Raw genomic sequence first — 27,677 nt, 5'->3', positions numbered from 1 at the left:
ATTAAAATGATCCCAAGTGCCCCCTCAAATGTTATTAGTTATGTGGAGTAGTGGTTAGGGCTCTGGACTCTTGACCGGAGGGTCGTGGGTTCAATCCCCGATGGGGACACTGCTGCTGTACCCTTGAGCAAGGTACTTTACCTAGATTGCTCCAGTAAAAACCCAAATGTATAAATGGGTAATTGTATGCAAAAATAATGTGATATCTTGTAAGTCGCCCTGGATAAGGGCGTCTGCTAAGAAATAAATTATTATTATAAAGATTTGTTTTCACGCATGCATTATATAATGTATATATTATATAGTGCAGATTCAGTTTTTTTCTCTCTCAAGGCAGGGCAGGTAACTAGCAAGCTGCTAGTGAAACAGATAACACAAGCTTCCTAACTTGGTGATCCCTACTTCAATTTTCACACACCCAATTTCCCTGCATAAAAGGACAAGCTTTTGGAGGGCTCTAGAAAATGCATTTGGTTCGAGTCACTCAAGAGCTAGATTTGTCCCCACACACACAGGCACCTACAGACCACAGGCGCGGGCAAAGTGTCAATAATGTGTGAACTGAGAGATTGCAATCTGCAGTCACTTCTGAGCAATTGGAAACCACACAAACACATGGCGACATCACCCTATACATTAAACTGAAATGAGAAACCGCCTTTATATACATTAACGCCCAGAAGGCTTCTTGATAAAGGGGAGACTGGGATCTTTTAATATATAGTTTAGCATGTCATAAAAGTACTGTACGGTTTTTATTTTAAAAAAAGGATCATTTAACCCCACAACAGCCCTAACACTAGACTGGTAATGTGTACCTATAGACCAAAACTAACATTTTATTTAGTTAAAATGGAGACTCACAAATCGCACACACAAACAGAACTAGTTTTATTTAATTTTTTTATTTGCACCTTACAAAAACTATACAACAATTATCCTTGCAAAACCAAAAAAAAAAAAAACCAGGAATTGTAAAAAGCTATTCACAACTGTACAGAGAGGGGGCGTGTTTGAGCCACGTGTCGAGTAGCTAGCCGATGAACGAACCAATTCGAAAAATGGTTTTTAGTAGCATTATGCGATTGTTGGCAAGTTTAGAAAAAAAAAAAAGTTCTTAGAAGGGATAAATATTATTTTACAGAAAAAAAAACACACAAGAATTAGGCGAGCGTTTCTACAGATCCGTACGCTGGTCAGATTTGTGCAGTTTAATGTTTTTTTTTTTTAAAAACAATGTTTCACAGCAATGTTGTTTTCGCATCGAGTTCTCAAACTCGAAACTAGTTCAGATCTGTGTCTTTCAGTAGCAGAGAGAGTCTTGCCTCACCAAAATTTGAAAAAACATTATCTAAAAAGCTTTAATGAACGTTGTGTTTCTAGACAGAGGGCTGTTGTGGGATCACAAGTTTAATGGTTTTAGCAATTTCTATATAAATTAAAAATCCAACCTTCCACACCCCCCATAGCATTTTATCCCTCTTTTAAAAAAAGGGTCCTCACTATATAATTTGATCAAAGTGTCTTTTGACGTTACAGAAAACTGAAGGTACTTCTGTTAGTCTGGATTAGACTGGATTTTGTCATTCAAGAAGACTTCAAGCGATCCTCTGATTTTATAAAAACAGGCTGCCAATCCCAATCCTGGAGGAGCGCCGCAGGGATTACTGGTTTTCATTCCACCCGAGTTATCAATTACTTAAGTATCAAACCAATTAATTTTCTTAATTGGTCAACACTAACGTTCTCTCCAGGATTGTGGCTCTCCAGGATGCGGTTTGGATCCCTGTTAAAGAACACACAGCAACACTAACAGAGACTGGAGCGTTTGATGGTCTTCGGACAAGAGGTTTCGCTCCTGAATATAACACCTATTCTAGTCCAGAAGACCACTTAGTAATACAGTCTGTATCTAGAATGGATTCCATAGTGTGGGGAGACTGACAGATTCCAGAACTCAGTATTATGGAGGTTTGGGTCATTTCCATAGCGATATCCTTCCAGTTAAGGAATTTTAGAAAATTAACTCCTTTTGAAAAGAGAAAAAAAAGGGGGGGCAACAAATGCCTTCTAGTTACCCTGCCTTGCCTTAAGAAATAAAAATTCACGATGTAGCTACACCTTGTAGCCAATAAAAAATAAACAAACAGAAAAATACAGGACACTTATCAGTCATTCAAGTCTCATGAGAAAAAAAATTAATCCCACCCCTCCCCCTTAAAATAAAAGTGGGGGTCCAATTTTTTTCTCCTCCCCCCATCTTTTTTTTCTGTCTATCACAAAAATGTTCACTAGTCGCTCTGGAAGTTGAAAAAAAAATGGATGGCTGGCAAGAATTGAGAAATAGAAAAAAAATGGATGCAGTGTCAGCCTCCGGCCACAGGAGGCGCTTTCCAAATCTCCGCCCCCCTCCTCCATCTAGTTTTCTTCATCGCTGTCGTCCGGACTGATGGCCGGGCTGGTGAGGCTGTAGGTGGGAGAGGTGGGAGAGTAGCCTGGGGAGGTGGGGGAGTACGTGGAGCCCTTGGGACTGGTTGGGGAATAAGTGGGGGACGTGGGGGAGTATTTGGGAGAGGTTGGGGAGTAGGTAGGGGACGTGGGGGAATATTTGGGGGAGGTAGGGGTGTAGCCCGGGGAAGCGGGAGAGTAGGTCGGGCTTGTGGGGCTGTATTTGGGCGTCGTCGGGGAGTAAGTAGGAGAGGTCGGGGAGTACTTGGGAGAAGTGGGGGAGTATTTGGGGGAGGTGGGAGAGTATTTGGGGGAGGTCGGGGTGTATTCTGGGGAGCTGGGGCTGTAGGAAGGGCTGGTGGGGGTGTACTTGGGGCTGGTAGGGGAGTAACTGGGGGAGCTGGGGCTGTAACTGGGAGAGCTGGGGGTGTAGGTCGGGGACTGGGGGGTGTAGCGAGGACTGGAAGGAGAGTAGGAAGGAGAGGTGGGACTGTAACTGGGAGAGGTCGGGGAGTATGAGGGGGAAGTGGGGCTGTAGTTGGGGGAAGTCGGGGTGTAGTTGGGAGAGGTGGGGGAGTAAGAGGGAGAGGTGGGGGAGTAAGACGGGCTGGTGGGGGTGTAGTTGGGAGAGGTGGGGGAGTAGGAGGGGGAGGTGGGGCTGTAGCTAGGAGAGGTCGGGGAGTAGGAAGGGGAGGTGGGGCTGTAAGAGGGGCTGGTAGGGGAGTAGGACGGAGAGGTGGGGGAGTAAGAGGGAGAGGTAGGGGAGTAAGACGGGCTGGTGGGGGAGTAAGAGGGGGACGTGGGAGAGTAGGAAGGGGAGGTCGGGGAGTAGGAAGGGGAGGTGGGAGAGTAGCTGGGAGAGGTCGGGGAGTAGCTGGGAGATGTGGGGGAGTAGGAAGGGGAGGTCGGGGAGTACGAAGGGGAGGTGGGAGAGTAGGAGGGGGAGGTGGGGCTGTAGTTGGGGCTGGTCGGGGAGTAAGAAGGGGAGGTGGGAGAGTAGGAAGGGGAGGTGGGAGAGTAGCCAGGGCTCTGGGGGGTGTAGCCCCCTGGAGAGCGGGGCTCGTAGGCCGGGGAGGTGGGGGAGTAGCTGGGAGACATGGCGCCACCTGGAGGTAAAAAGGAGAAATGCATTTATCATTTACTAGAATAAATCTATTGCAATAATAATAATAATAATAATAATAATAATAATAATAATAATAATAATAATAAAATAATCATCATCATTCTGGCCTGGGTAAAAAGCTAAAAAATAAATGCTTTTGATGCTACAGCTTCAGAACTTAATGTTTTTTTAGTCCAGTATCAGACAATTAATATTGGTCGCATCTAGGTTTTCAGGAGTGAAATGTCTCCAAGCAAAAAATTCAGGAAGTGGGGTGTCGACAGGTCAACCAGGTGTGGCCACACGCAACTGACCCATTGAAAGACCACAACTGCAGAACAGTTTGAGCCATTCCTGGTTTTACTGTGATTTTAAAATCACACACCTGAGCTTGTTGCCTAGACACACTGTGGCTAATCAAGCTGGTAGTAAAACCTGGAATGGGTGAAACTGCTGTGCAACAGGAGTCTTATTGCCATCCCTGTAATTGTATCCTTATAATAAAACCACAATCATGATGGCTATAGCTTGTTCACAAAACATTACATACTGTAGTAATCATATTCTATTACCTGGCATACAATTCAAAAGGACCTGGACAGACTTGTGCATTAAACCTGCAATTCATGCTAGAGGAACAATGAAGGGTGCAGGAGAGGAGACTCCCCTATGCCGCGAGGAGGAGCAGGCTTACCTGGGGAGGGGATGTAGGGGCTGGCAGGACCTGGGGACCCTGGGGAGCCCGGTGTGGGGGACCAGGCAGGGGAGTAGCCGGGGCTGAAGCCGCTGGCGTCGGACGCAGCGCTGGGAGAGAATCCAGCCCCTCCGGGGGTCATGCCGCTGCCTGTGGGCGGGACGGACGGACAGGGGGGGGGAGACAGTTAAAAACCAATAGATACAAGAGATATAGAAGAATGCACAGCTAGAACGGCCTATAGAATTAGTTTAGCTTCATAAAGTGAAATGAAACCTGCCGAATATTACGTTTACATATTGAGGTACATACAGCTTTGTCAGTTTTACATATGTGGAGGAAACTACAAATTGAAAAAAAAGGTGACATTTGGACATCTAACATGAAATAGTACTAATATGGCTTCCGGTAGACTTGACACCATATTGTAGTGTCTTTGATTACATGTTCAAATAGGAGATCTAAAATTATGTTCATATAGTTTCAATTTTTTTTTTTTCAGTATGTCTCAATTTTAAAATCCTAGGCGATGCAAAATTTTGGCTAGAGCTGTACTATAAAATTACTGAAGTTATTACACATTACATAAAAAAAATAAAAAATGGTTGAAAACAAAATATGAAATTGTTAGAAAATATCTATAAAAAATATTCAAGTGCAAAGACATTGAGAAAGACTTCAGTCAAAACATTTGTTACCTAATTCATTAAGTCTTCATATTTCTAAATGCAGCACTGTTGGGAGCGTTAGTTACGATGGTACAGTGCTTTCAATCATATATTACTTAATGTATTATTTCTCATGTGCTTTAATTTTGATCGAGACTCACCGATGCTGGGAGACCAGGCCCCGTACGCTGGCGTGGCTCCCTGGTTCCAGGGCGTCATCGCGGGGGACATTCCCCCCATTGGACTGGGAGCAGAGCCAAAGAACATACCCGAGGCTGCAGGACAAGAGACAGCATGAGGACAGGGGACACACCGACAGAGAGGGGGGTAACCAACCAGTGTGACCCTCCTCGAAAGAACATGAAGGAAAAGGGATATTGCATTGAAATCTAGAATCGAGGTTCATAAAAAAAACAAAATGTCACACTACAATTTATATTTACTACACCTTGTGAAACAAAACAAAATAACCAATTCAAAATGTAGAAATGCACGAGGTGCTATGAAACCTGCATCAAGACACAGAGTTAACAAAAGCGATTAACTTCAGTTTGGTGTACAAATCTATAATAAATTAACTTGGAAGTTATTTGTCTGGTTTGATAAACCATCAAAAAAAAGGACAGATTTATTGTTGGGCTGTTTCATCCAAAAGAATTCACAAGATCCCCCTTTCAGTACCGCTGTGGTTTGAAAGGCGCTATATAAATACATCTGAAATTATGATTGAGAATTTAAAGATATGGACAAGAATAAAAATGTAACCCAATAACTGATGTATTTTTTCTAATCTATCTATATAAATAAATAAAACTACACTTTGGTTTCTCAGCCAATTCATAACTTTTAAAACATTAAAAAATAAATATAGGAGGAGAAACGCTCGTTTGCTTGTCCCAGGATTCCCGTGGCACGGCTCCGTGGTCGCACACTCACGTCCAGCCACGCTGATGCCGGGGATGTTGGTGGGGATCTCCATGCCGTATTTGCACTTCTCCGCGTCCAGCAGCAGATCGAAACAGCCCGTCCCGGCCGGAGCCAGCTGCCCCAGCATGATGTTCTCAGACACCCCCTTCATCGAGTCGCTCTCCCCATGAGCAGCTGCCTCCATCAGGACATCAACCTGGGGGGGGGAGGAGAGAGAGGGAGGTCAGCAAGCAGCCTTGATTCCTTACAGGAGGGCGGAGCGATTCACTGCGCGGCCGTGAAACTGGGAGGGCTTTCTTGACATGATGTATCGTGATAGGAGGTATACATGTTTTGGATTGAGAAACAAGACCACAAAAAGCACAGCTTTGCTCATTGTAGTTTCCTTAAAATGGTTTTTGACTGAATAAGCAAGTTTTACAGATGAATACTCTCCCCCAACTCATTCTGAGTTAGCAAAATGGGTTAAAATGACCATTTGATCTTATTACAATCACACAATTAGCCCATCAGGACCATTGCATGCATAGCGATCTCCATATTGGTGAATCGTTATACCCTCAATTCCTTATGATGAATTTTAGTCATTTAGCAGAAGATTTTATCCAAAGCAACTTGGAGAATTGGGGGGGGGGGTGAACTATGCATCAACTGCTGCTGCAGAGTCACTTCCAATAGGACGGAGCCCAAGGAGGTTCAGTGACTTGCTCAGGGTCACACACACACACACACACACACACACGGAGTCAGCAGCTGAGCCGGGATTTGAGCCTCCTGGGATCAAGTTTAGACACTTGTGGGGATCTTGCGATGAAAACCGTTCAGGACGTGCGGAGCGAGCGAGCAGGCGTGCGGGCAGCCTCACCGTTTCCTCGAAGGAGCACTTCATGAGAGGCCCCGTGTCCTGTCGGTTCACGCCGTGGCGCGTGATCGCCATCAAGTGGCCGCGGCAGGTCATGGTGTCGCACAGCAGCGCCAAGTGGCGGTAATTGACGTAGGAGCCGTCGAAGGAGATGACGTGGTAGAGCTCCCGCTCCAATGCCTTGCGCACAGCCTCGATCCCCAGCACCTGAAACACAAAACACATGGATTCATTTAATACACCCCTAAGATACTTAAAAAAGATATCTGTTTGCAAGCCATGCTTTTAGTTAGGGTTGCACTTCCTGAGTCGCCTTCTCTGGCTTCTTTCCTGTCATTAACCAATCAGCAGCTTTCCTTATTGACCGACAGGCTTTTCAGCCAGTAACATTCTCTGAAGGCAGTCCTATAAAAACCAATAGATATCCTGTTTGCAATAGATTGATTACAACAACCCACACACAGAGAATAATGAAACGGGGCAGTGTGTGAAATGAGAACTGAATGCTACACAAACCCCAGTCATTATGTTTATTTAGCAGACACCTTTATCCAAGGTGACTTACAGAGACTAGGGTGTGTGAACTATGCATCAGCTGCAGAGTCACTTACAACTACGTCTCACCCGAAAGACGGAGCACAAGGAGGTTAAGTGACTTGCTCAGGGTCACACAATGAGTCAGTGGCTGAGGTGGGATTTGAACCGGGGACCTCCTGGTTACAAGCCCTTTTCTTTAACCACTGGACCACACAGCCTCCTCACACACGCTGGGGTCAAACTATTCACCAGCTCCTATGTAAAGCAATACACGTCCTGGTCCTGTCCCTAGCAGTGGGACTCACAGTGAAGATCTCCACGATGTCGTTGGACGTGGTCCTCACGGGGTCCACGTCCTTCTCGCTCAGCACTCTCATCAACCCCACGCCGTCCGTCTCCAGAATCCACTCCTGCAGGGCCTTGAACTCCCCTTCCTCCGTGATGATTATCTTCTTCTTGTTGTCAGTCTGGGGCAAGTGCATGTACACCTGGAGAAAGAAATAATAAAAAGGTTTAATAAATCAAGCAAGGTGCCCAGATTTATCATGAGAATTCCTGACGAGAGGAGGCGGTTCGGCCCCTCAGAGCTTGTCCGGTTCAGAACAGCTGATTGATCTCAGAACCTTGTCAAGTCGGGTCTTAAAAAGGATCCCAGTGATTCAGCATCACCACTCTCTATAAGAACGCTTGCACCATTTCTGAAATACTGGTCACCTTGCTGATCTGCTCGATGCCCTGCAGGGTCATGTCTGTCAGCATGTTGGACTCGATGCAGCGCAGGAACACGTCGTCGTCCATCTTGTCCACGACTTCCTCGTCCTGAGAGAGAACAGCAGGGATCGGGTCACACACAGCTGGACATTAACCTTTGTCCAAAATCACTTTTTTTTTTTAAAAACCTTGTGTACATCCCAAAAAAGCACATTCAAAACTACACCTTCAAACCAGGAAGTCAGCAGCCTATACATTTAAAGCTTACAAAATCAACCACAAGATTCAGGGGTAAATCTAAAAGCCCTGGGAACACGAAGCCACTTTCAGGAGCAGCGGGTTGAAACCTCGTCTCCTGAAACCAAGTTCCGTGTTCCTTCAGCTTAAGGGAGGGTCAAGGACCCAGTTTGTGGGAGGAGGTGTGGCCGGGAGTAATCAGTGGGTGTGGTCAGGAAGGGGGCGTGACCAGAGTGGGTTGTGGTTGAAAGGGGCGTGGTCTGGAGGGGGCGTGTCCAGCACTGACCTCCTGGAATTTGTTCTCGTCGCTGTTCATGATGCGGATTCTCAGCACCAGTTTCTCCGCATTGTCGTCGTTGAAGATGCAGTTCAGATCGTCACCGAAACCTACAGACACCGGAGAGGAGGAGGAGGAGGGAAGGGAATGAGAGTGGAATAAATAACGCTCCCAGCGAATCAACTGGGCAAGGTGGGGAACCCAACCAACCCGAGCCATGCCGCAATGCCAACTCGGGTACCGTCAGTCACTGCGGGTGTAACTATCAGGATAGGGTGAAGGCACGGGCAGAAACACTCGCCTCAGTTTCTTCTCGTTTCAATAACACTGATGAAGGCACTATAAAATTGTAGAGGGATGGAAAATCGGACTCCTATTGCATTGCAGTTTCACCCATTCCAGGTTTCACTATCAGCTTGATTAGTCACCACATTTTGTAGGTAACAAGCTCAGGTGTGTCAAACTTGGTGAAACCAGGAATGGATCAAACTGCTGTGCAATGGGAGTCTTGTTTCTAATCACTGCTGAATTGAATTAGCTGGCTCTCAGATCCCCAGTACAGCACTGAGTTCTCTATACTAGACTGTATTGAATTAGCTGGCTCTCAGATCTCCAGTACAGCACTGAGTTCTCTATACTAGACTGTATTGAATTAGCTGGCTCTCAGATCCCCAGTACAGCACTGAGTTCTCTATACTAGACTGTATTGAATTAGCTGGCTCTCAGATCTCCAGTACAGCACTGAGTTCTCTATACTAGACTGTATTGAATTAGCTGGCTCTCAGATCCCCAGTACAGCACTGAGTTCTCTATACTAGACTGTATTGAATTAGCTGGCTCTCAGATCTCCAGTACAGCACTGAGTTCTCTATACTAGACTGTATTGAATTAGCTGGCTCTCAGATCCCCAGTACAGCACTGAGTTCTCTATACTAGACTGTATTGAATTAGCTGGCTCTCAGATCTCCAGTACAGCACTGAGTTCTCTATACTAGACTGTATTGAATTAGCTGGCTCTCAGATCCCACCCCTGTTGAATGTCTGAACTTTCCGAAGACTGACCTGCGTTGATCTTCTCTGCGATCTGCTCCATGGTGAGCTTGCGGTCGGTCATGTGCTTGCGGTCCAGCTCGATGCGCAGCAGCCAGGGGGAGATGCGGGTCACATCGAAGTCGGGCATCTCGTAGTACACGTTCACCCACTCCTGGTCCTCCGTCACCACCGTGTTCTGCGGGTTCGGGTCGTAGTAGATCGCAGTGTTCGCCGTCACCTTCCTCAGGGTCGTGTGCTCCAGCCGGCACAAGATGTCCTTGGGAGAGGAACGAGGGGGTGGAACAGGAGGGGGAGGAGAAGGGAGAAGAAAGAGGGAGTGGAGGAGAAGGGAGGGGATTAAAAAAGGGAGGGCACTAGCCACCAAATTGCTTGTCTACTTCGATTGGCTGTGTCTGGTTTTCCCCCACTCCCATTAACGTCACTTTAGCTGTAGGGTCGAGTCATTACTGACCGACATCTGTACCTGCTAAGTTGCTGTGTTTTATGTTTCACAGCACTGCGGACACCCAGGATTGCACTCAGGGTTTGGGGTCAAATCCAATTTAAAAATCAATTCCCAGATCCATTCTCAATTCTAATTCCCTTTTAAAAACAAAAAATCTATTCCAAAAACACATCGTTGACCAAAGATGGCAGGAGAAGGCTCCAGCAGCACCCCCTGTCCCCGATCGGGGAGAGCAGCGGGCCTCACCTTGGCCCTCTCAGCGTCTCGTGCTGCCTGCCCCAGCAGGAAGACTGTCAGCGAGGGGGTCTTGGGCCGCTTGGAGATGTTGATCAGCTCCTTGAGACGCGGCACCCCCAGGGTCACGTTCTTGGCCGACACGCCGGCGTAGTGGAAGGTGTTCAGGGTCATCTGAGTGGCGGGCTCTCCGAGAGACTGAGCTGCCAGAGCGCCCACCATCTCACCAGGGTGAGCCTGAGGAGGAGAGAGAGGGTTAGCGAGGAGAGGAGAGCGCATATCTGCAGGGTGGGGATTAGATAGCTCTGGGCCTGAAATCAGGGGGGGGGGGGGGGGGCTACTGTCTCAGAGAGAGACACAGACAGAGAGAGAGAGAGAGAGAGAGAGAGAGAGAGAGAGAGAGAGAGAGAGAGACACAGACAGAGAGAGAGAGAGAGAGACACAGACAGAGAGAGAGAGACAGACAGACAGAGAGAGAGACACAGACAGAGAGAGACACAGACAGAGAGAGACAGACAGAGAGAGAGAGACAGACAGAGAGAGAGAGACAGACACAGACAGAGAGACAGACAGACAGACAGACAGAGAGAGAGAGAGAGAGAGAGAGAATAATAGATGGGCTTCAGTGAGTTACAGGATAATAATTCCATCTAGGGTTTCATAAACTACGAGAGCGAAGGTGGAGTTTATAAACTGTCACAGAACCCCGAGATGGAATTGTTTTCCTGCGACTCACTGAAGAGGCTCAAAAGAGCAAGGGGTCAAAACGTTTGTCAGATGAGTTTGTTTTCTAAAAGACTGCAATTTATCACAACAGTGAGTGAAAGGCGAGAGAGAACCAGGAGATGAGGAAGGGGACCAGAGTGTTCAAATTAAAAGGTAACCGTAGTCACGTTTTTTGAAATCGTTCTCATCCATTTATTGTACTTAATGGAATTTACTCTTACAACCAAATATTTAAGCTTAACTGCCCAGGCGAAATCACTCTCAAAACGTACTCACTGTATTTCTCATTTGAATTTGCTCTTACTACTGATTTTAATGCATTTTATAACAGCTCTTATCTGTAATGTGATATTTAACTGTAAGTCAGCCTGGATAAGGGAATCTGCTCATGAATAACTGCGGTACTGAGAGGCTCAAAAGAGGAGGACTCACGATAGACTGGTTGAACTTGGCCTCGATCTCGCCCAACAGCCAGTCGTAGGCCTCCGTGCTGAGCCGGAACTCCTCGGTCATGCGTCGGCTGCACAGCGTGGAGCGCAGGTGGATGTTGAACAGCAGCGTGGCGTTCTGCTGGGCCTGCCTGCTCAGGGGGTCGTCCCCGTTCACGATCACCAGCTTCTTGCTGAGCTCCTTCACACCTGGGAGAGACCGGGGGGGCAGGGCAGAGGGAACGTTTCATCATGTTTTGCGGAACAGATTAATGAAACCCCTTTTTAATAAGATTTAGAAAGGCGGCAGGTATCTATCCAGGGTCGCCAAGATATTTAATAAGCAAGGGATACACAGAGGCAAGCGTCCCACCCAAAGTCATTCTGTTTCAAGGCTGGAGGCAGACCACCTGGGGTCAATAGAATGTCAATTACAATTATTGTGCACCAGTTACAATTCTAAAATTAGGGTTAACACAAAAAAGGACCACAACCTACACACATTAACTATTTCATAAATAACCAAGCAACAATTCACAGGTACAGAGAGACAGAGACAGAGAGAGCCCTACCTTCCACCACTCTGAGCGGGTTCAGATCGGTCGGGGTTCTTGTGTTGATGCGGAAGATCTTCTGAGCGTTCCAGATCATCCTGGCAAGGTTACACGGCAGCACCACCTGGTGGACAGAACAGGAATTAACCTCCCCATATACAAGAATACACACACAGCTATGGCCAAAATTTCAAAAATGTCACATTTAATTTGTCAGTTTCCATTAACTATATGGGAAATTACAAAGCAGTGTATAATTCAACACAATAACATTATTTCAGCAGGTTTCATTTGACTTTATGAAGCAAAATTACTTAATTCTATAAAGGAGGGCGATGCAAAAACTTGTTTATAGCTGTAGGGAGAGAAAGCCGAGGATTTAATATCATTTAATCATTTAGCAGACGCTTTTATCCAAAGCAACTTGGAGACTAAGGGGTGAACTCTGCAGCAGCAGTTGTGCTGCGTAGTTAAGCCCCCAAGTCTCTTCCAATAGGACCTCGTTTGTTTTACGTCTCATCCGAAGGACGGAGGACAAGGAGGTTCAGTGACTTGCTCAGGGTTACAGTGGCTGAGCTGGGACTAAACAGGGACCCTCCTGGTTACAAGCCCCCTTTCTTTAACCGCTGGACCACCGAGCCTCCTCAAAAGGCGTGCCACCCCTCCCCTCTCACCTTGCTGTCCCCCGTCGGGAAGATGGCTCTCAGGATGTCTCGGTCCTCCTTCATCTGCTCAAACTCCTTCTCCAGGGTGCCCTGCACGAGGGCGTTGGTCATCACGTCCTTCACTACCTCCTCCTGCAGGATGCGCCGCAGAGCACGGTCATTAGTGTAGTCAAATTTGAACCTGAGGGGAGAAACAGGTCTAGTCAGTTCAACCAATAGACAGAGTTATAGAAGAATGCACAGCTAGAATGGCCGATAGAATTCGTTTTCATAAAGTGAAATGAAACCTGCTGAATATTACGTTTACATATTGGAGGTACATACAGCTTTGTCAGTTTTACGTCAAGTATGTGGGGGAAAAAACTAAAATTCAAAAAGGTGACATTATGAAATCTAACATGAAATACTACTATTATGGCTTCCGGTAGACTTTTTTGCAATATCATTTAGTAGTGTGATTACATGATGTTAAAATAGGAGATCTAAAATTATGTTTATAGTTTTTTTTTCTTTATTGTCTCAATCCTAAAATTCTCAACGATGCAAAACCTTTGGCCACAGCCAAGGTACAGATATTAATATCCAAGTCCCTTATTTCAGCACCATCGGATTTATTCCACAGCAGGATTGACCTCGTCTCCCTTGTTTTAATAAAGAGCTACGCTATAACATCAGTACAGAACCCCCCTGTCCCTATTCTCAAGCTGCAGTAGGTTTAATCTCGATCCCGGCTGCCCTTGGTGCCGCTGGGAGCGGACGGGTCGGTTCTCACTTCTTCTCGAAGGACTTGTGCGAGGGCTTGAGGGTGGCCAGGTTCTGGAACTCGACGGACTCTCCCGCCAGCCCGTCCTCCCCGTATCGGAGCTGCACCACCTGGTTGATGGAGTTCCGCACAGTCGCGTCGTACTTCACCATCACCGACTCCATGGACTTGATCAGCCGCCGCTGGATATAGCCTGCAGGGGGCAGCAGAGGGTCATTGCGGCTGGCCTAAGCACGCCTCTGAAAGCAGGGTGGGGGGTCCCCTGCTTTAACATCACTGATCTAATTGTTTGTTGAATGGGATATGTTTAAGGTAGGGGTGCCCAATCCTGGTCCTGGAGGGCCGGTGTCCCTCCTGGTTTTTGTTCCATCTGTACACTAAATTGCTTAATTGGACCTTTGAATAAGTGCTTGATTGGTCCAATTAAGTAATTTAGGGGGCAGTTGGAACAAAAGCCAGGAGGACACCGGCCCTCCAGGACCAGGATTGGGCACCCCTGGTTTAAGGGCTTGTACAGTTGATTTAGAGCTGGGTTCCCCCAAACCCAGTCCCGGGGACCCCCTGCTGTGTCTGCTGGTTTTCATTCCAACCAAGTTATCAATTACTTAACTAGACCCTTAATTGAACTGTTCATTAACTTAGACCTTTAATTGTTTCCGGCTTTTAAACAGTTGGGAGGTTTCAAATTAACTATACAATTTTATAAAGTAACTTGAGGGGGAATAAATAAGAGGCAACTTTTCAGGAGCTGAGAACAATTAAAAAGGTCTAATTAAGCATGTTAGTTCAATTAAGGGTTTAATTGAGAAACTCGGTTGGAATGAAAGCCAGCAGACACAGGGGGTCCCCAGGACCAGGATTGAAAACCTTGATTTAAAAAAATGCATTTGATTCAAGGAACACCATCTATGATGCATAGGCCTGGAGAGAAGTGTTAAATGAGTCCAATTAATCAAATTAGCCTAATTAAAAGTAACGGCGAGCTCAGGGTGGAACGAAAGCCAGAAGACACTGCGGCCCTCCAGGAACAGAGACACCCCCCCCCCCCGCTCCAATGCAAGGTTTAACATGTAATGATTAACCACTTCAGGGTCTGGATGCAGGTTTATTAAATTGGTTCAATTAAGCGATTTAGAACAGGGTTGGAGCAAAGACCAGGAGCGGAATCGCCCTGCAGGACGGATTGGCCACCCCAGCTCTAAATGCCAGCTCTTATAAAATCATGTACCGTTGTAAGGAAAGTCAACCCAGGTCCTCTGAATTAAATCTGTTAAAAGGATTTAGGTCCAAATTCTAGTACGTTTGTTTTGGGGTGTGTCTGATCCCCAGTCTACAGAATCAGAATTCAAGTCGCACTGTATTTTCTATACAGAAGATGACTTCCGTACACACTGAAGGGGTAAACTAATGGGAACATGTAACAAGGCGTTTAGATGTTGCATCCTAGTTCACATTTCAAATATGAAGCTTGCATTGTATCCCTGTACTGCCCTGCAACGTCTGCAAGGGACGGTCTAGTGGTTAAAGAAAGGGGTCTCGATACCAGGAGGTTCAAATCCCGGCTCAGCCACTGACTCCCTGTGTGTGTGTGACCCTGAGCAAGTCACTGAACCTCCTTCTGCTCCGTCCTTCGGATGAGACACAAAACAGACGAGCTCCTATTGGAAGTGACTCTGCAGCAGCAGTTGTTGATGAAGCAGAGTTCACCCCCCTAGTCTCTGCAAGTCGCTTTGGATTCATAATTAAGAATGTAACTGGCCCTGCATGACTTGCAGGTCCCTCTCTCTCCCCTCACCTGTCTCTGCAGTCTTGACGGCCGTGTCGATCAGCCCCTCTCTCCCTCCCATGGCGTGGAAGAAGAACTCTGTGGGGGTGAGGCCGGCGAGGTACGAGTTCTCCACGAAGCCACGGCTCTCCGGCCCGTAGTCGTCCTTGATGAAGTGCGGCAGCGTGCGGTGCTTGAACCCGAACGGGATGCGCTTTCCCTCCACGTTCTGCTGCCCCACCACGGCGATGACCTGGGGAGAGGGGAGGGGAGGGGGGTCAGACAGCTGCCTGCAGGCCCGAGGGCAACTAGAGCTACAGTTACAGCACTGTTTAAAATTACAAGGTTACAATTCTGCTGCAGTAATCGCATTTCTAAATACAATTTACACTAAAATTCAGACAGCTACACACGTTAACTATTTTAAATAACCAAGCAATAAGTTACAGGTTTAAAATATGGAATATATAAAACTTTCATTGAGGGGAGCTCTGAACCCCAGGACTGGGTGCAGCAGCAGCAGGGCTAGTGTGAGTTTGTAACCCTGCTCAAACTCCTGGCTCCTGATCATTTCAATATTAATAATAATAACAGACTTCATTGAGGGGAGCTCTGAACCCCAGGACTGGGTGCAGCAGCAGCAGCAGCAGCAGGGCTAGTGTGAGTTTGTAACCCTGCTCAAACTCCTGGCTCCTGATCATTTCAATATTAATAATAATAACAGACTTCATTGAGGGGAGCTCTGAACCCCAGGACTGGGTGCAGCAGCAGCAGGGCTAGTGTGGAGTTTGTAACCCTGCTTCTCTCTCACCTGGGAGATGTTAATCTTGGAGCCCTTGGACCCGGCCACCACCATGGATTTGAAGTTGTTGTACTCGGACAGGGATTTCTGCGCGGAGGAGCCCGTCTTGTCACGGGCGTCGTTCAGGATCCTGTTCACCTGGTTCTCGAAGGTCTGCCTCAGCGTGTTTCCGGGCGTGGGCTCCAGCTCGTTATTGTGAGCCTTCTCGATGACCTGCCGGGGGGAGGGGGGGGGAGGAGGAGAGAATTACAACTACAGCATCGCACAGCAAGCTGGAGACTTAACACCTCTAGATCAGCGATGACCAACCCTGATCCTGAAGACCTAACAACCAGAAAAACCTGCAGGATTGTGGCTCTCTCTCTCTCTCCTGGACCAGGGTTGCCCAACTCTGCTCTAGGACGTCTCACGGTCATTTCTAAGTGTCTATGCACAAGAGGCCCGTCTTTCTGCCCCCCTGCCCACTATATAACCCAATCAAGCAGCGACCGAACATTACAGCCATTTGCTTGGTCTTCTTCCCCCAGTCCTGTACACCTGCCAGTAGAGAAAGGGTTATTTGCTGCACAGGATCTGCAGCCGGACACTCACCTCTATCACATCCTGCTTGGCCTTCTTGATGGTGCTCTGGATATCCAGGTAGGTCTTGGCATCAGCAATGGAGTCTCCAATACCGATGGAGTGACCTGAGGGACAGAACAGAGAGGCTCCCATCACTCACACTCACACTCAACAGCTCTGTATTTGATGCGTGTTCTTTATTCGGACACCCAGCTTCCCTTCCCAGGCTCTGCCCGGCCGGACTCACCCTCGATGAGCAGCCAGTTGTTGATGACAGTCTGGATGTTGCTGTAGAACAGCCTGGTGGTGTCGTGACCCATCTCCAGGTAGGAGAGATGCACCAGAGAGCCGGCCGAGGTGCCCAGAGACTTCTTACACAGGATACCCATGATGAGCTCGCCGTTCTCCACGATCACCTGAGAGAGCGAGCGAGCGAGGGGGAGAGAGGGAGAGCGAGCGAGGGGGGAGAGAAAGAAAGAAAGTGAGGAGAGCAACACACACCAACCATTCTCCATGATCAATGCAGGACACTGCAATGCCATTAACAGTGCGGGGCTAATGTTGAATCTTGGGGTCCCCATGCAGAAGCTGCTGTATTGTGGAGCATGTAGGACTGAGCGATGGTGTGACAGTACAGAGCAGAGGACTAACCTTCAGCGGCACTGCTGTCTGATGAAGCACAGCGCTCAGCATTGTAATGTTAATTACAAAGAGAGCAGGCCTGACCTCTGTCCCTGCTTAGGAGGACAAAGGTCACTCCCCCCCCCCCCCCCGTCCTCCCCTTTAGAAGCTACGGTACGGCACAGGATTGCAGAGCACAGGACTGAGCTTGGGATCCACCCCATTTACAAAAACACAGCTACAGTCGTGTAGGGAGTCGTGCTTCGGTTTGATAAAGGCAGGGCTGTCCAGCTAGAAGCGATGGTCTGACAGGGGCCTCGGGGCTATGCTGGAGTTATGCTGTGAAAAGGGGTTTTCGGGGCTAGGCTACAGTTTGATGGTGATCGCAGGGCTGTGATCTGGTCCGACGGGAGTCTGTGACAGGGGTTTTCGGGGCTAGGCTACAGTTTGATGGTGATCGCAGGGCTGTGATCTGGTCCGACGGGAGTCTGTGACAGGGGTTTTCGGGGCTAGGCTACAGTTTGATGGTGATCGCAGGGCTGTGATCTGCTCCGACGGGAGGTCTCCGGCTCACCTTGGTGTCCCCGGGGGAGATGTGCTTGTAGGGGCCGCTGTCCTCGTCGTCAGGGTGGGTGCTGTGGGTACGGATGGCGTTGATGTGTCCTGGGATGATGAGGGTGAAGACCTGTTTCCCGGTCCACAGCGGCCGCGGCTTCAGGATGGCCGGCTGGGGAACCTTTCCGTCCCAGGTGGAGAGGAACATGAGGAGATTCATCACCTCCCCCTGCGAGAGAGAGAGAGAGCACGAGAGGAGAGAGAGGAGAGAGAGAGAGAGAGAGACAGAGAGAGACAGAGAGAGAGAGAGAGAGAGAGAGAGAGAGAGACACACAGACAGACAGAGAGAGAGAGAGAGAGAGAGAGAGAGAGAGAGAGAGAGCGAGAGAGAGAGAGAGAGAGAGGAGAGAGAGAGAGAGAGAGAGAGAGAGAGAGAGAGAGAGAGAGAGAGACACACACACACACACACAGACAGAGAGAGAGAGAGAGAGAGAGAGAGAGAGAGAGAGAGAGAGAGAGAGAGAGAGCGCAGTCAGAACCCAATCCTTCCCCATCCTGCTGTCCAAAACAAACAAAAAAGTACATTTTTTAAATCTAACATGAAATACTACTGTACTACTATTATGGCTTCCGGTAGACTTACTGCAATATCATGTTGTAGTTTATTATTAATTTCATAGCAGACGCCCTTATCCAGGGCAACTTACAATTGTTACAAGATATCACATTATTTTTACATACAATTACCCATTTATACAGTTGGGTTTTTACTGGAGCAATCTAGGTAAAGTACCTTGCTCAAGGGTACAGCAGCAGTGTCCACCCTCCTGGGATTGAACCCACGACCCTCCGGTCAAGAGTCCAGAGCCCTAAATTCTAGGTGATGCAAAACTTTTGGCCAGAGCTGTGTATTCACAGCCAGGGTGGTTCTCAAACCCCAGGACTGGGAGGGGGGTGGTTGTGTGTCTAACCCCACCTGATCCTTCCCCGCTGCGCCCCTCTCACCCGCTCCAGGAAGACGTCCCTCTTGGTAAACTTGCGCACGGCGGTCAGTGTGTCCTGCACGATGCCCATGACAGGTCGGTTGGACTGGGGCGTGACAATCATTCTGGGCACCATGGCCAGCTCCTGAATCTCCGCGCGGGTCTCCAGGGACTGTGGCAGGTGCAGGTTCATCTCGTCCCCGTCGAAATCCGCGTTGTAGGGGGTCGTCACGCTGGGGAGGGGGCAAGAAAACCCGTTAGTTACGGACTAAAAGTTACGCATGGCCTCGAATTTTAGTAGAGACAAATTAAATAAACTAACATAATTCAGATCTATCTATCCATCTATATACACAGTGCCTTGTAAAAGTATTCAGACCCCTGACCAATTCTCTCATATTACTGAATTACAAATGGTACATTGAAATTTCATTCTGTTTGATATTTTATTTTAAAACACTGAAACTCAAAATCAATTATTGTAAGGTGACATTGGTTTTATGTTGGGAAATATTTAAGAAATAAACTGAAGATATTTCAGTCTCTCTCTCTCTCAGGGGAATGGCTGGTGTGCGTTGCCCTCTCAGTGTGCGTCTCAGGTGATCCTGGAGAACGGAACATAGGGTACTTGGAAACGGGCGAGAGGGGGAGGAGGGTCGCCGTGTACCTCAGATTGAGTCGGAACGTCGACCACGGCAGGATCCGCACCCTGTGTCCCATCATAGACATCTTGTGCAGCGTGGGCTGTCTGTTGAAGATGATGATGTCACCGTCACACATGTGCCTCTCCACCTGGGAAGGGAGGAACAGACAGTTAAGATATCCTCACCCTGGATAGTGTTTAAAAGAGGCTCGATTTCGTGGAGGCGGGGAAGCAGGAAAGTAGAAAAGGCTACAGCCTTTCCTCTATGTGTTCAAGTTTATCCAGAGAAATAATCTCGTGGCTGGGAGGGTGTGATCTTAGATCACCATGGGCTATCCCAACATCAGACTGGTTTCACAGACCCGATTAGCACTATCCTGGCAACAGAGTGCAAGATTAGTGCCAATCGAGGTCTGTGAAACCAGCTGTACATGTAGAATTTGATATCCAGTGAAATTAGCTTTACACTATTCATAGCCACCCTACTGAGAAAAAAAAAAAATTTGAAGTGAATTTATGTCAGTGCTTACAGTTCAGGCTTGCTTTTCTGTTTATTGTCCAAATCTCTACCTCCCTTTAAAACGTCAATTAGTCATTAAGCTGTCGAGAAAACTATTCATTACAAACTAGGATTAAGATGTATTTGTTTTGCTACAAATCAAGGAGATTTTAAAATTGACTTTGCCATCAGTGTACGCTTCGTACTGGGAATTAAGCTGAAAAGAATCTTAAACAAGTGAAAATAACAAAAAGCACAATGACAGATAATCTCAGGGACTGCAAGAATGAAATGCAATGAGGATCAGCGAGGAGTAATTAAACAGAATTCTTGAAATAAAAATGAAGCTTAACAGAATCAGGCTCAGTCGCGATATGAAGGTAAAAACAAGCGACACGGTTCTGTAATGAACAGCTTTTTCTGGGTTTAATTAGGAGAATAAAAATCAGCTAAGTCTTAATTTCTCATTTACAAGCAGAGCGTACAAAACGAGATCGAAACATGTTAAAGCGACTCATCTTTATTGAAGCTAGAATGAAAAATAAAGTATTTGAGGCAGGACGCACTATCACAGTCCTTCTGCAGCGTGACTATTTACATGAACAAAGAGGAGTCTCTTCTGCTTTGAAATGAAGAAGTCAGACTTGCCATTTTTAAAACCTGTTTCACAGAAATAAATGACATCAATTTTACTCTCAGCAGCGATTGAGATACACGAATGGCTGAACTGGGATCAATTGAATTTTTAAAAAAAGGAGAAGAGTAGAGAAAGGTCAGAGAAACACAGAAAACCAGCAGCCCTGGTTCTAGTGAGAGAGCCAGCGGCTGGAAGGGGCATGGCTCACTCTGTATCCGATCTGCAGGTGCAGGTCACTGGGCTTGGGGTGGAAGCGCAGGTCTATCCGGTCTCCGTTGTCTCGGATGATGTACTTGGCTCCGGGGTACTGGCTGTTACCCCTCCGCACCAACTCCTGGAGCCTGAAACAAGACAAGGGGCACAGCTGAGCAGGGGCAGGACTGGGAGACAGAACAGCTGTATACTAGGGATACATGTGTGGGTGCATGGCCAAACCTTTTGCATCACCCTCTAGAATTAACAAACCCTGCTTCTTAAAGGTTGAATGAAACCTGCTGAATGTTATGCTAACAGATTTAAAAATTACACACCGCTTGGTAGTTTCCCCCCCACACACTCAACCAAAAAAACTGACCTATTAAAATGGGACATTTCAAAATCTAACATTAAATATATTACTAGTATGGCTTCCACTAGACACTTGCGATATCATGTTGAGATCTAAATTACGTTCATATTGTTTTATTTTTTTAAATTATGCTTCAATCCTCAAAAAAGTCTAAGAGATGCAACAAGTTTAGCCATAGCTGTATGTGCATGTGTCTAAACAAGTCATGCATTTCTGTGTATACATGCAACCCCAGTTTGTTTTCCCTTATTTTCATTTTTTCTCACATTGCTATGAACTCTTACACTCTGTAGTAAAAAGCAGCCCGACCGACACCCGTGACCCTCACCCGATTCTCGGCACCCGATTTCGGTGGAGACCTCCACCCCAACGAAGAACTCCGTGCAGCGCCAGACCTAACGCTCACGACGGTTAGTTAATTAACCAGCAGGTTTGGGGGTCCAGCGGTTAAAAGAAAGGGGCTTGATACCAGGAGGTTCAAATCCCGGCTCAGCCACCGACTCACTGTGTGTGAGCAAGTCACTGAACCTCCTTGAGCTCCGTCCTTCGGATGAGACTTAAAACAAACAAGGTCCTATTGGAAGTGACTCTGCAGCAGCAGCAGCAGTTGATGCAGAGTTCACCCCTCTCTGCAAGTCGCTTTGGATAAAAGCGTCTAAATGACTCAATACAATAATTAAGGAGACGTACCGGTCAATGTTAAAAGGCGTGACGATCTCGGGGAAGGTCATGTTGGCTGCGATGGAGCGTGGCACACCGACCTGGTCGATGGACAGGTTGGGGTCTGGCGTGATGACGGTTCGAGCGGAGAAATCCACTCGCTTGCCCATCAGGTTCCCGCGCACCCGGCCTTCCTTGCCCTTTAACCTCTGCTTGAGAGATTTGAGGGGGCGGCCAGACTTCTGCATGGCCTGGGTGAGCAGAGACACACACACAATAGAAAATAAAGTTAATTTCATCAGTTGCATACTGGGAGACTCAAAAAGACTACATTAGGATTAGCTATGAGCAAACAAACAAGAAGACTCTCAGTATTTGTCATCCAATCAACACTAGTAATAGATTACATTAAGGAATAAAAGAAACTAGAATTCAAAAAGACAAATGCTTCGACTGAGTCGGTTTGTCACTGAAAGAGTTTAGTATAAAATGTAGTACTCTTGTTATAACTAGAAGGATATAAGGCTTAAAACAAAAAATACCAAAATAAATTAAAATGACAAAACGCTTCAACCAAAAGTCTCATGGTCACAGAATGAGTTTAGTCCATCGGCACTGCAGTGTGTTTACAGCCGTGGTCGATGGCGGTTAGACTCTTACCCTGGGCAGGCCTGGGAGCTCGTTGTCCACCATCGTGGCCACGTGGAACTGCAGCAGCTTGACGTCCTCGGCGATCACGTGGGCCGCGGCGCCGCTCTGCTCGTTGCGACGCAGCTGGTTATTGATCTTCACGATGTCCGCCAGCTTGTGGGTCAGATCGTCCTGCGAGAGAGGAGCGGGAGAGGGGCTTTACAGCGGGCTGAGGAGCAGGAGGAGCGAGAGCGGGGCTGGACAGCGGATCTTGATTATAAAAAAAATCGCAGGGGTGGCTAAAGCTGGCCCTTCCAACCCCGTTTCAAATCATTCAACTGAACCAATTAAACCTGCACCCCGACAGAGTTCATTATCTCATTTTACCCGTTACACCTGGAGTGGAATGGCCCTCCTGGATTGTGATTGGCCAGCCCTGGCATGTGGCATCACAAAGCCCTTACCTGCACTCCGATCCCAGCCCTGGCTTACCCCCTGCATTGCTCTCTGATCCCTGCACTGCGAGTGGACAGCCCTGGCTTACCCCCTGCATTGCTCTCTGATCCCTGCACTGCGAGTGGACAGCCCTGGCTTACCCCCTGCATTGCTCTCTGATCCCTGCACTGCGAGTGGACAGCCCTGGCTTACCCCCTGCATTGCTCTCTGATCCCTGCACTGCGATTGGACAGCCCTGGTGTATCCCTTACCTGCGCTCCGATCCCTGCACTGCGATTTCACAGCCCTAGCTTACCCCCTGCATTGCTCTCTGATCCCTGCACTGCGATTGGACAGCCCTGGCTTACCCCCTGCATTGCTCTCTGATCCCTGCAATGCGATTGGACAGCCCTGGCTTACCCCCTGCATTGCTATCCAATCCCTGCACTGCGATTGGACAGCCCTGGCGTATCCCTTACCTGGTTGCGCGCCGATCCCTGCATGACCACGGCGGGCCGCACGGAAAGGGGGGGCACGGGCAGCACGGTGACGATCATCCACTCGGGGCGCGAGTACTTGGGGTCCATGCCCAGGATGACGTCCTCCTCGTCGGAGATGCGTTTGAAGATCTCGTAGACCCGCTCCGGGCTCAGCAGAATCTTCTTCTCCTGGGAGTCCTCGTTCACGTGCTTCCACTCCGCGTACATCTCCAGCCCCGTGCGGCGGATACGAGGCTGGTACCGCCCGCAGCCCCCGTGACCCTGGGGGGAGGAGACAGGGGGGTCAGAGGAGAGCAAGAGGGGGAGGAACCAGGGGGGTCAGAGGAGAGCAGGAGGGGGAGGAACCGGAGGGGGGTCAAAGTACAACATCAAAACATTTAGTCAGGGTCAATTCCTGTGTCCGTCTCTGATTGCTTTTTAAAGAAAAAAAAAGCTACCTAAATTCCTTCCAAAGAATTGATATTTGAGAGACACAATGCGATTATTCTTCAACTGCTTTCATTTGAAGCCGATTTTAAAATCGGACTAACAAAAACAGCGACTTCAAATCAAAGTCTTTTGTCGCCACTGTTGCGAGAAGCTCATTTAAACAGAACGCTGCGACTTTGAAATTGTGATCAATGACGCGTTCGGAATCTATTATAAAAAAAAAAAAAAAAGAACACAATGGGAACAGATTTTAAAATCAAATTTGAATTGAAACAGGAATTTGACCCGTTCACAGTGCTCTCTCTTTATAACTGACAGAGACTTGATGAAGCATAGTTCACCCCCCCCCGGTCTCTGCAAGTCACTTTCGATCAAAGCAGCGTCTGACTAGCTAAAGGAGAGTGAGCTTTGGCACCTTCTCCTTGCCCAGGTCCTCCTCGGTCTCGGTCTGCTCCACTCCGAACTTGTTGTCCATCTCCTCCCCGCCCTCGCAGATGTTCTTGCCCTTGCACAGCTCGTACACGTGGGTGAGGCGCTTGCGGGACTGCCCCTTCGACTTCATCAGGATGTCTTTGATCTTGGGGTTATTCTGACAGGAGAGGAGGGGAAGAAAAACAAACACACAGAGCACAAGACAGAAGGGTTAGACCCGAGGGTCAGTCAATTATTCCAGGTACAGAAGCACCTTTTGCTAAAATAGCAACTGACATCCAATTGCAATATCACAATACTGATGTGCAGCTTATTTGTAAGACGTTTAAAAAGATCAAGGGAGTATTTCATGAAGACCAACTCATTAAATGATCTCCTGAAACATCACATCCCCAGTAGAGTTGGAAGCAGACTTTGTGTGTATATATATATATATATATATATATATCTCATTTAAATATTTTTTTTTTTTTTTTTTTTGTAAGAGTTTAAATAAAATTGCTAAAGCAAAACCCTTTCCATCATAAGGTTTTGATTTTTTAAATGTGTTAGAAGTTCTCTATCCCTTTAATAAGACCAGCCTCCTAGATTAACCCAGACACACCTATTTCTGTATTATATCATGTTTAGACTCCCCTCTATTTTAAATCTAGACTCACAAGCCAGAATTGTTCATATGCAGTATATTATATTGTGTTGTAACAGGGGGAGGATGTGTTTAGTAAAAGGAATGAATTTACAGCTCTGGCTAAAATTTTGCATCACCTAGAATTTTAGGATTAAGACAATTTAAGTTTTTTTTTTTTTTAAATATGAACATAATTGAGATGTTTTATCATGTAAATCAAAAGAAACTACAAAATGATAATGGCAATAAAAGAGTCTACCGGAAGCCATAATAGCAGTACAGTGTTATTTCATGTTAAATTTTGAAATGTCACCTTTTTCATATGTCAGTTTTTCATTAAGTGTATGGAAAACTACACAGCGGTGTGTGATTCAATATGTTAACATTATCCAGCAGGTTTCATTCGACTTCATGAAGCAGGATTAATTCTATAGGGCGATGCAACACTCTTGAGCCCTATCTGTATCCTGATGCAACCATCACTGACCTGATATCCTGATGTAACCATCACTGACACTTATCTGCTCCGTTATTGAATCATATTTTGTCATATACTTGTACTTGCTAGAACCAAAGTCATTGTATTTTTTATCTTGATCTTAATTGTATTATCACTTGTACTGTGATTCTTGAAATGTATTTTTGTTTACGACTGCAAGTCGCCCTGGATAAGGACGTCTGCTAAGAAATAAATAATAATAATAATAATAATAATAATAATAATAATAATAATAATAATAGCTGCAGCTCCATAAATAAAAAGCCTCTTTTCTCATCTGGAAAGCGCTTGGGCTCTGCAGGGTGAAGGCAGTTCTGTGCCGGGTCAGGATCTCACCGAGTCCACGAGCAGCTTGGAGCAGAAGAAGCACACGCAGCGCATGACCTTAATGATCTTCGTCATGAAGCCCACGTGGAACACCGGCTTGGCCAGCTCTATGTGCCCGAAGTGACCCGGGCACTCCGTCATGTTACCTGGGGAGAGGAGAGGAGAGGAGGGGGGGGGAGAACAGCACAGCATGAGAACAGCGCTTCTGAACCAGAGGGAGGCACAACGAGAACGGTTCGGATCCCCAGGCTGCTTTCAGCCCCGGGGACGGCTCGCTGCTGACTGGCATCTGTGCCCGCGCGGTCGCTGCCCAGTTTGATTCATAGATGTGTTTATTGCATGCCAGCTTCCATCCATGTTAAAAACGTGCGTGGTTGTTCGTGTTACTTTGGTGCGAATTGAAATCGCTGCAGCTTAATTGCAACTAGAATTTCTGCAATGGTTTTGGATTTATAATTGAACCCAGGTCTGCTTCCACATCCCCATCCCCCCCATGGCTCACCTGCACACGTCTGGCAGCGGCCTGACCGCTCGATCACCCCCTGTCTGGGGTCCATCAGCCCCCCTAATTTGGGGCGGCCACCTTCAGTTGTTTCGGGGTACTTGATGCCCCCTTCTGTAACAGACAGCCGTTTCTAGACCGGGAGAAAAATAAAAAGTGATGAACAAGCACGATCAGATCACTTGCAACACGCATTGAGAACCTGAATTCACAGCACGGGATCAATACTGATGTTTAAATTAAAACAAACCACACACCCGTGCAAAACAGGAATAAGGTTCGCCTTCCAGATCACATCAAGTTAAAACACCAACGTCCCCGAGTGACACACGTGTTAATATTACAAACGGGGGGGTAGATTTGAACCCTATCGAAATATTTAAAACACGACACATTCGTCCCCACCCCTCTCACCCCATTTGCACCCCCCTCACCCCAAAATGCATCCTCCTACGAGGTCATCATGCATTTGCGTGCTAGGCTCCCGTATACCCCCCCATTAATCAATCAATCATCTAAAGGGTTAATGGTTTAACTGTATCGATCAAAGGCTGTACTTCTGTAAGCACGTGTCGTCACACAATGTGCGGCTAATTTTGTAACACTTAAATATACGGACGCCGGTAATAATAATAATAATAATAAATACAAAGGCTTATGTTGTGTAGAAACGTCTTTCTTACATTAATTTTTAATGTAGCACTGGGAACAGCTCTTCAACTGAATGCGTTTATTAAAAAAAAAGGGAAAGTCTATGGAAATCAACACCGGTATTTAAAAACTACAGTTTGATGGTCACAATATCGTTATAAAAATATGTTTTTAATGTGTTTATGTATGCAGCACGTCGTGTCTCCCCCCCCCCCCCCCCAAACTGACCAGTACCCAGCCGCTAGCTTACTGTTAACACTGTATAAAATATGTTTTTAAAATATAATGATGTATTCCAGTACCGCTTTAGCAATCGTAACCATGTCGATAAAGTTTGATAACTTCCTCGACCTGCTCCACAGACCTAGTTTAACTACACAGTGCAGTACTGCGCATGCGGCACTCCGCTGACACGATATAAGCAATAAAACCGGCTGTGTAACTGATCTACCGATTAGACATAAACACAGAGCAGAATAAAGCAAAAAAAAAAACATAGGAGTTTAAAAGAAATCAAATTTTCCCGCAAAAGGACCTACAAGTTCATCTGGGCTGATGATGCCGAATTGAACCTTTCTGATGAGGCGCAGTGGGCATGCGCTGTCGCCGGAAGGCGGTCCGTGCATCTTCTCAATTCAAACGGACGCGTCTCTCTCGGCACGCCGCTTTGAAATGAGGTAAAAAACTACCAACACAAACTCTCCCGCAGTCCCGACGGCAGCCGGAATGGCTCCGGTAAAGGGTTCTCACGTGTTCTCGCGGAGAACTGCTGTTTAAACCGCTTATTTACGTTTTTATCGCGCCACCAGAGGTTACTCTTTCGCAGCTTTCCCCTTTTTCTGATCTACACGCCAGTGCGCTCTCAGCGCAACTGAGAGCCGGCTCGCACAGCACAGGCTTATATAGACGCCGAGAGAAGCCACGGGTTCGCCCGGTCGCGCAGGCAAGGGCTGAGGCAGCAGGGGGAGGAGAGTCGCGGTATTGAACCGATCGGTGATTGGCTGAAAGGGAGAACT

The 27,677-nt window shown here is 47.1% G+C and overlaps 1 protein-coding gene across 1 annotated transcript; it reads right to left on the bottom strand.

Annotated features, from left to right (window-relative positions):
• Positions 1 to 886: 886 nt before the first annotated feature.
• On the bottom strand, positions 887 to 27,546 carry LOC117967970 (DNA-directed RNA polymerase II subunit RPB1). Its single transcript, XM_059014478.1, has 29 exons — positions 27,201 to 27,546; positions 26,011 to 26,143; positions 25,518 to 25,654; positions 24,038 to 24,211; positions 23,173 to 23,454; positions 22,289 to 22,450; positions 21,659 to 21,879; positions 20,609 to 20,741; positions 19,289 to 19,413; positions 18,644 to 18,854; positions 17,658 to 17,867; positions 16,710 to 16,878; positions 16,493 to 16,587; positions 15,911 to 16,114; positions 15,130 to 15,352; positions 13,344 to 13,527; positions 12,581 to 12,752; positions 11,925 to 12,030; positions 11,357 to 11,562; positions 10,211 to 10,435; positions 9,529 to 9,775; positions 8,476 to 8,576; positions 7,956 to 8,060; positions 7,547 to 7,729; positions 6,708 to 6,911; positions 5,852 to 6,038; positions 5,077 to 5,190; positions 4,248 to 4,397; positions 887 to 3,554 (listed from the first exon to the last, which is right to left on the bottom strand). Exons 1-29 carry the CDS (start codon positions 27,285 to 27,287, stop codon positions 2,419 to 2,421), a joined length of 5,886 nt encoding a protein of 1,961 aa, XP_058870461.1. The 5' UTR covers positions 27,288 to 27,546; the 3' UTR covers positions 887 to 2,418.
• Positions 27,547 to 27,677: the final 131 nt, after the last annotated feature.

The sequence above is a fragment of the Acipenser ruthenus genome, chromosome 48 (assembly GCF_902713425.1).
Source record: "Acipenser ruthenus chromosome 48, fAciRut3.2 maternal haplotype, whole genome shotgun sequence".
Lineage (NCBI taxonomy): Eukaryota > Metazoa > Chordata > Actinopteri > Acipenseriformes > Acipenseridae > Acipenser > Acipenser ruthenus.
Note: the sequence above shows the minus strand (reverse complement) of the source record. Positions and strands in the feature narration are given on the sequence as shown.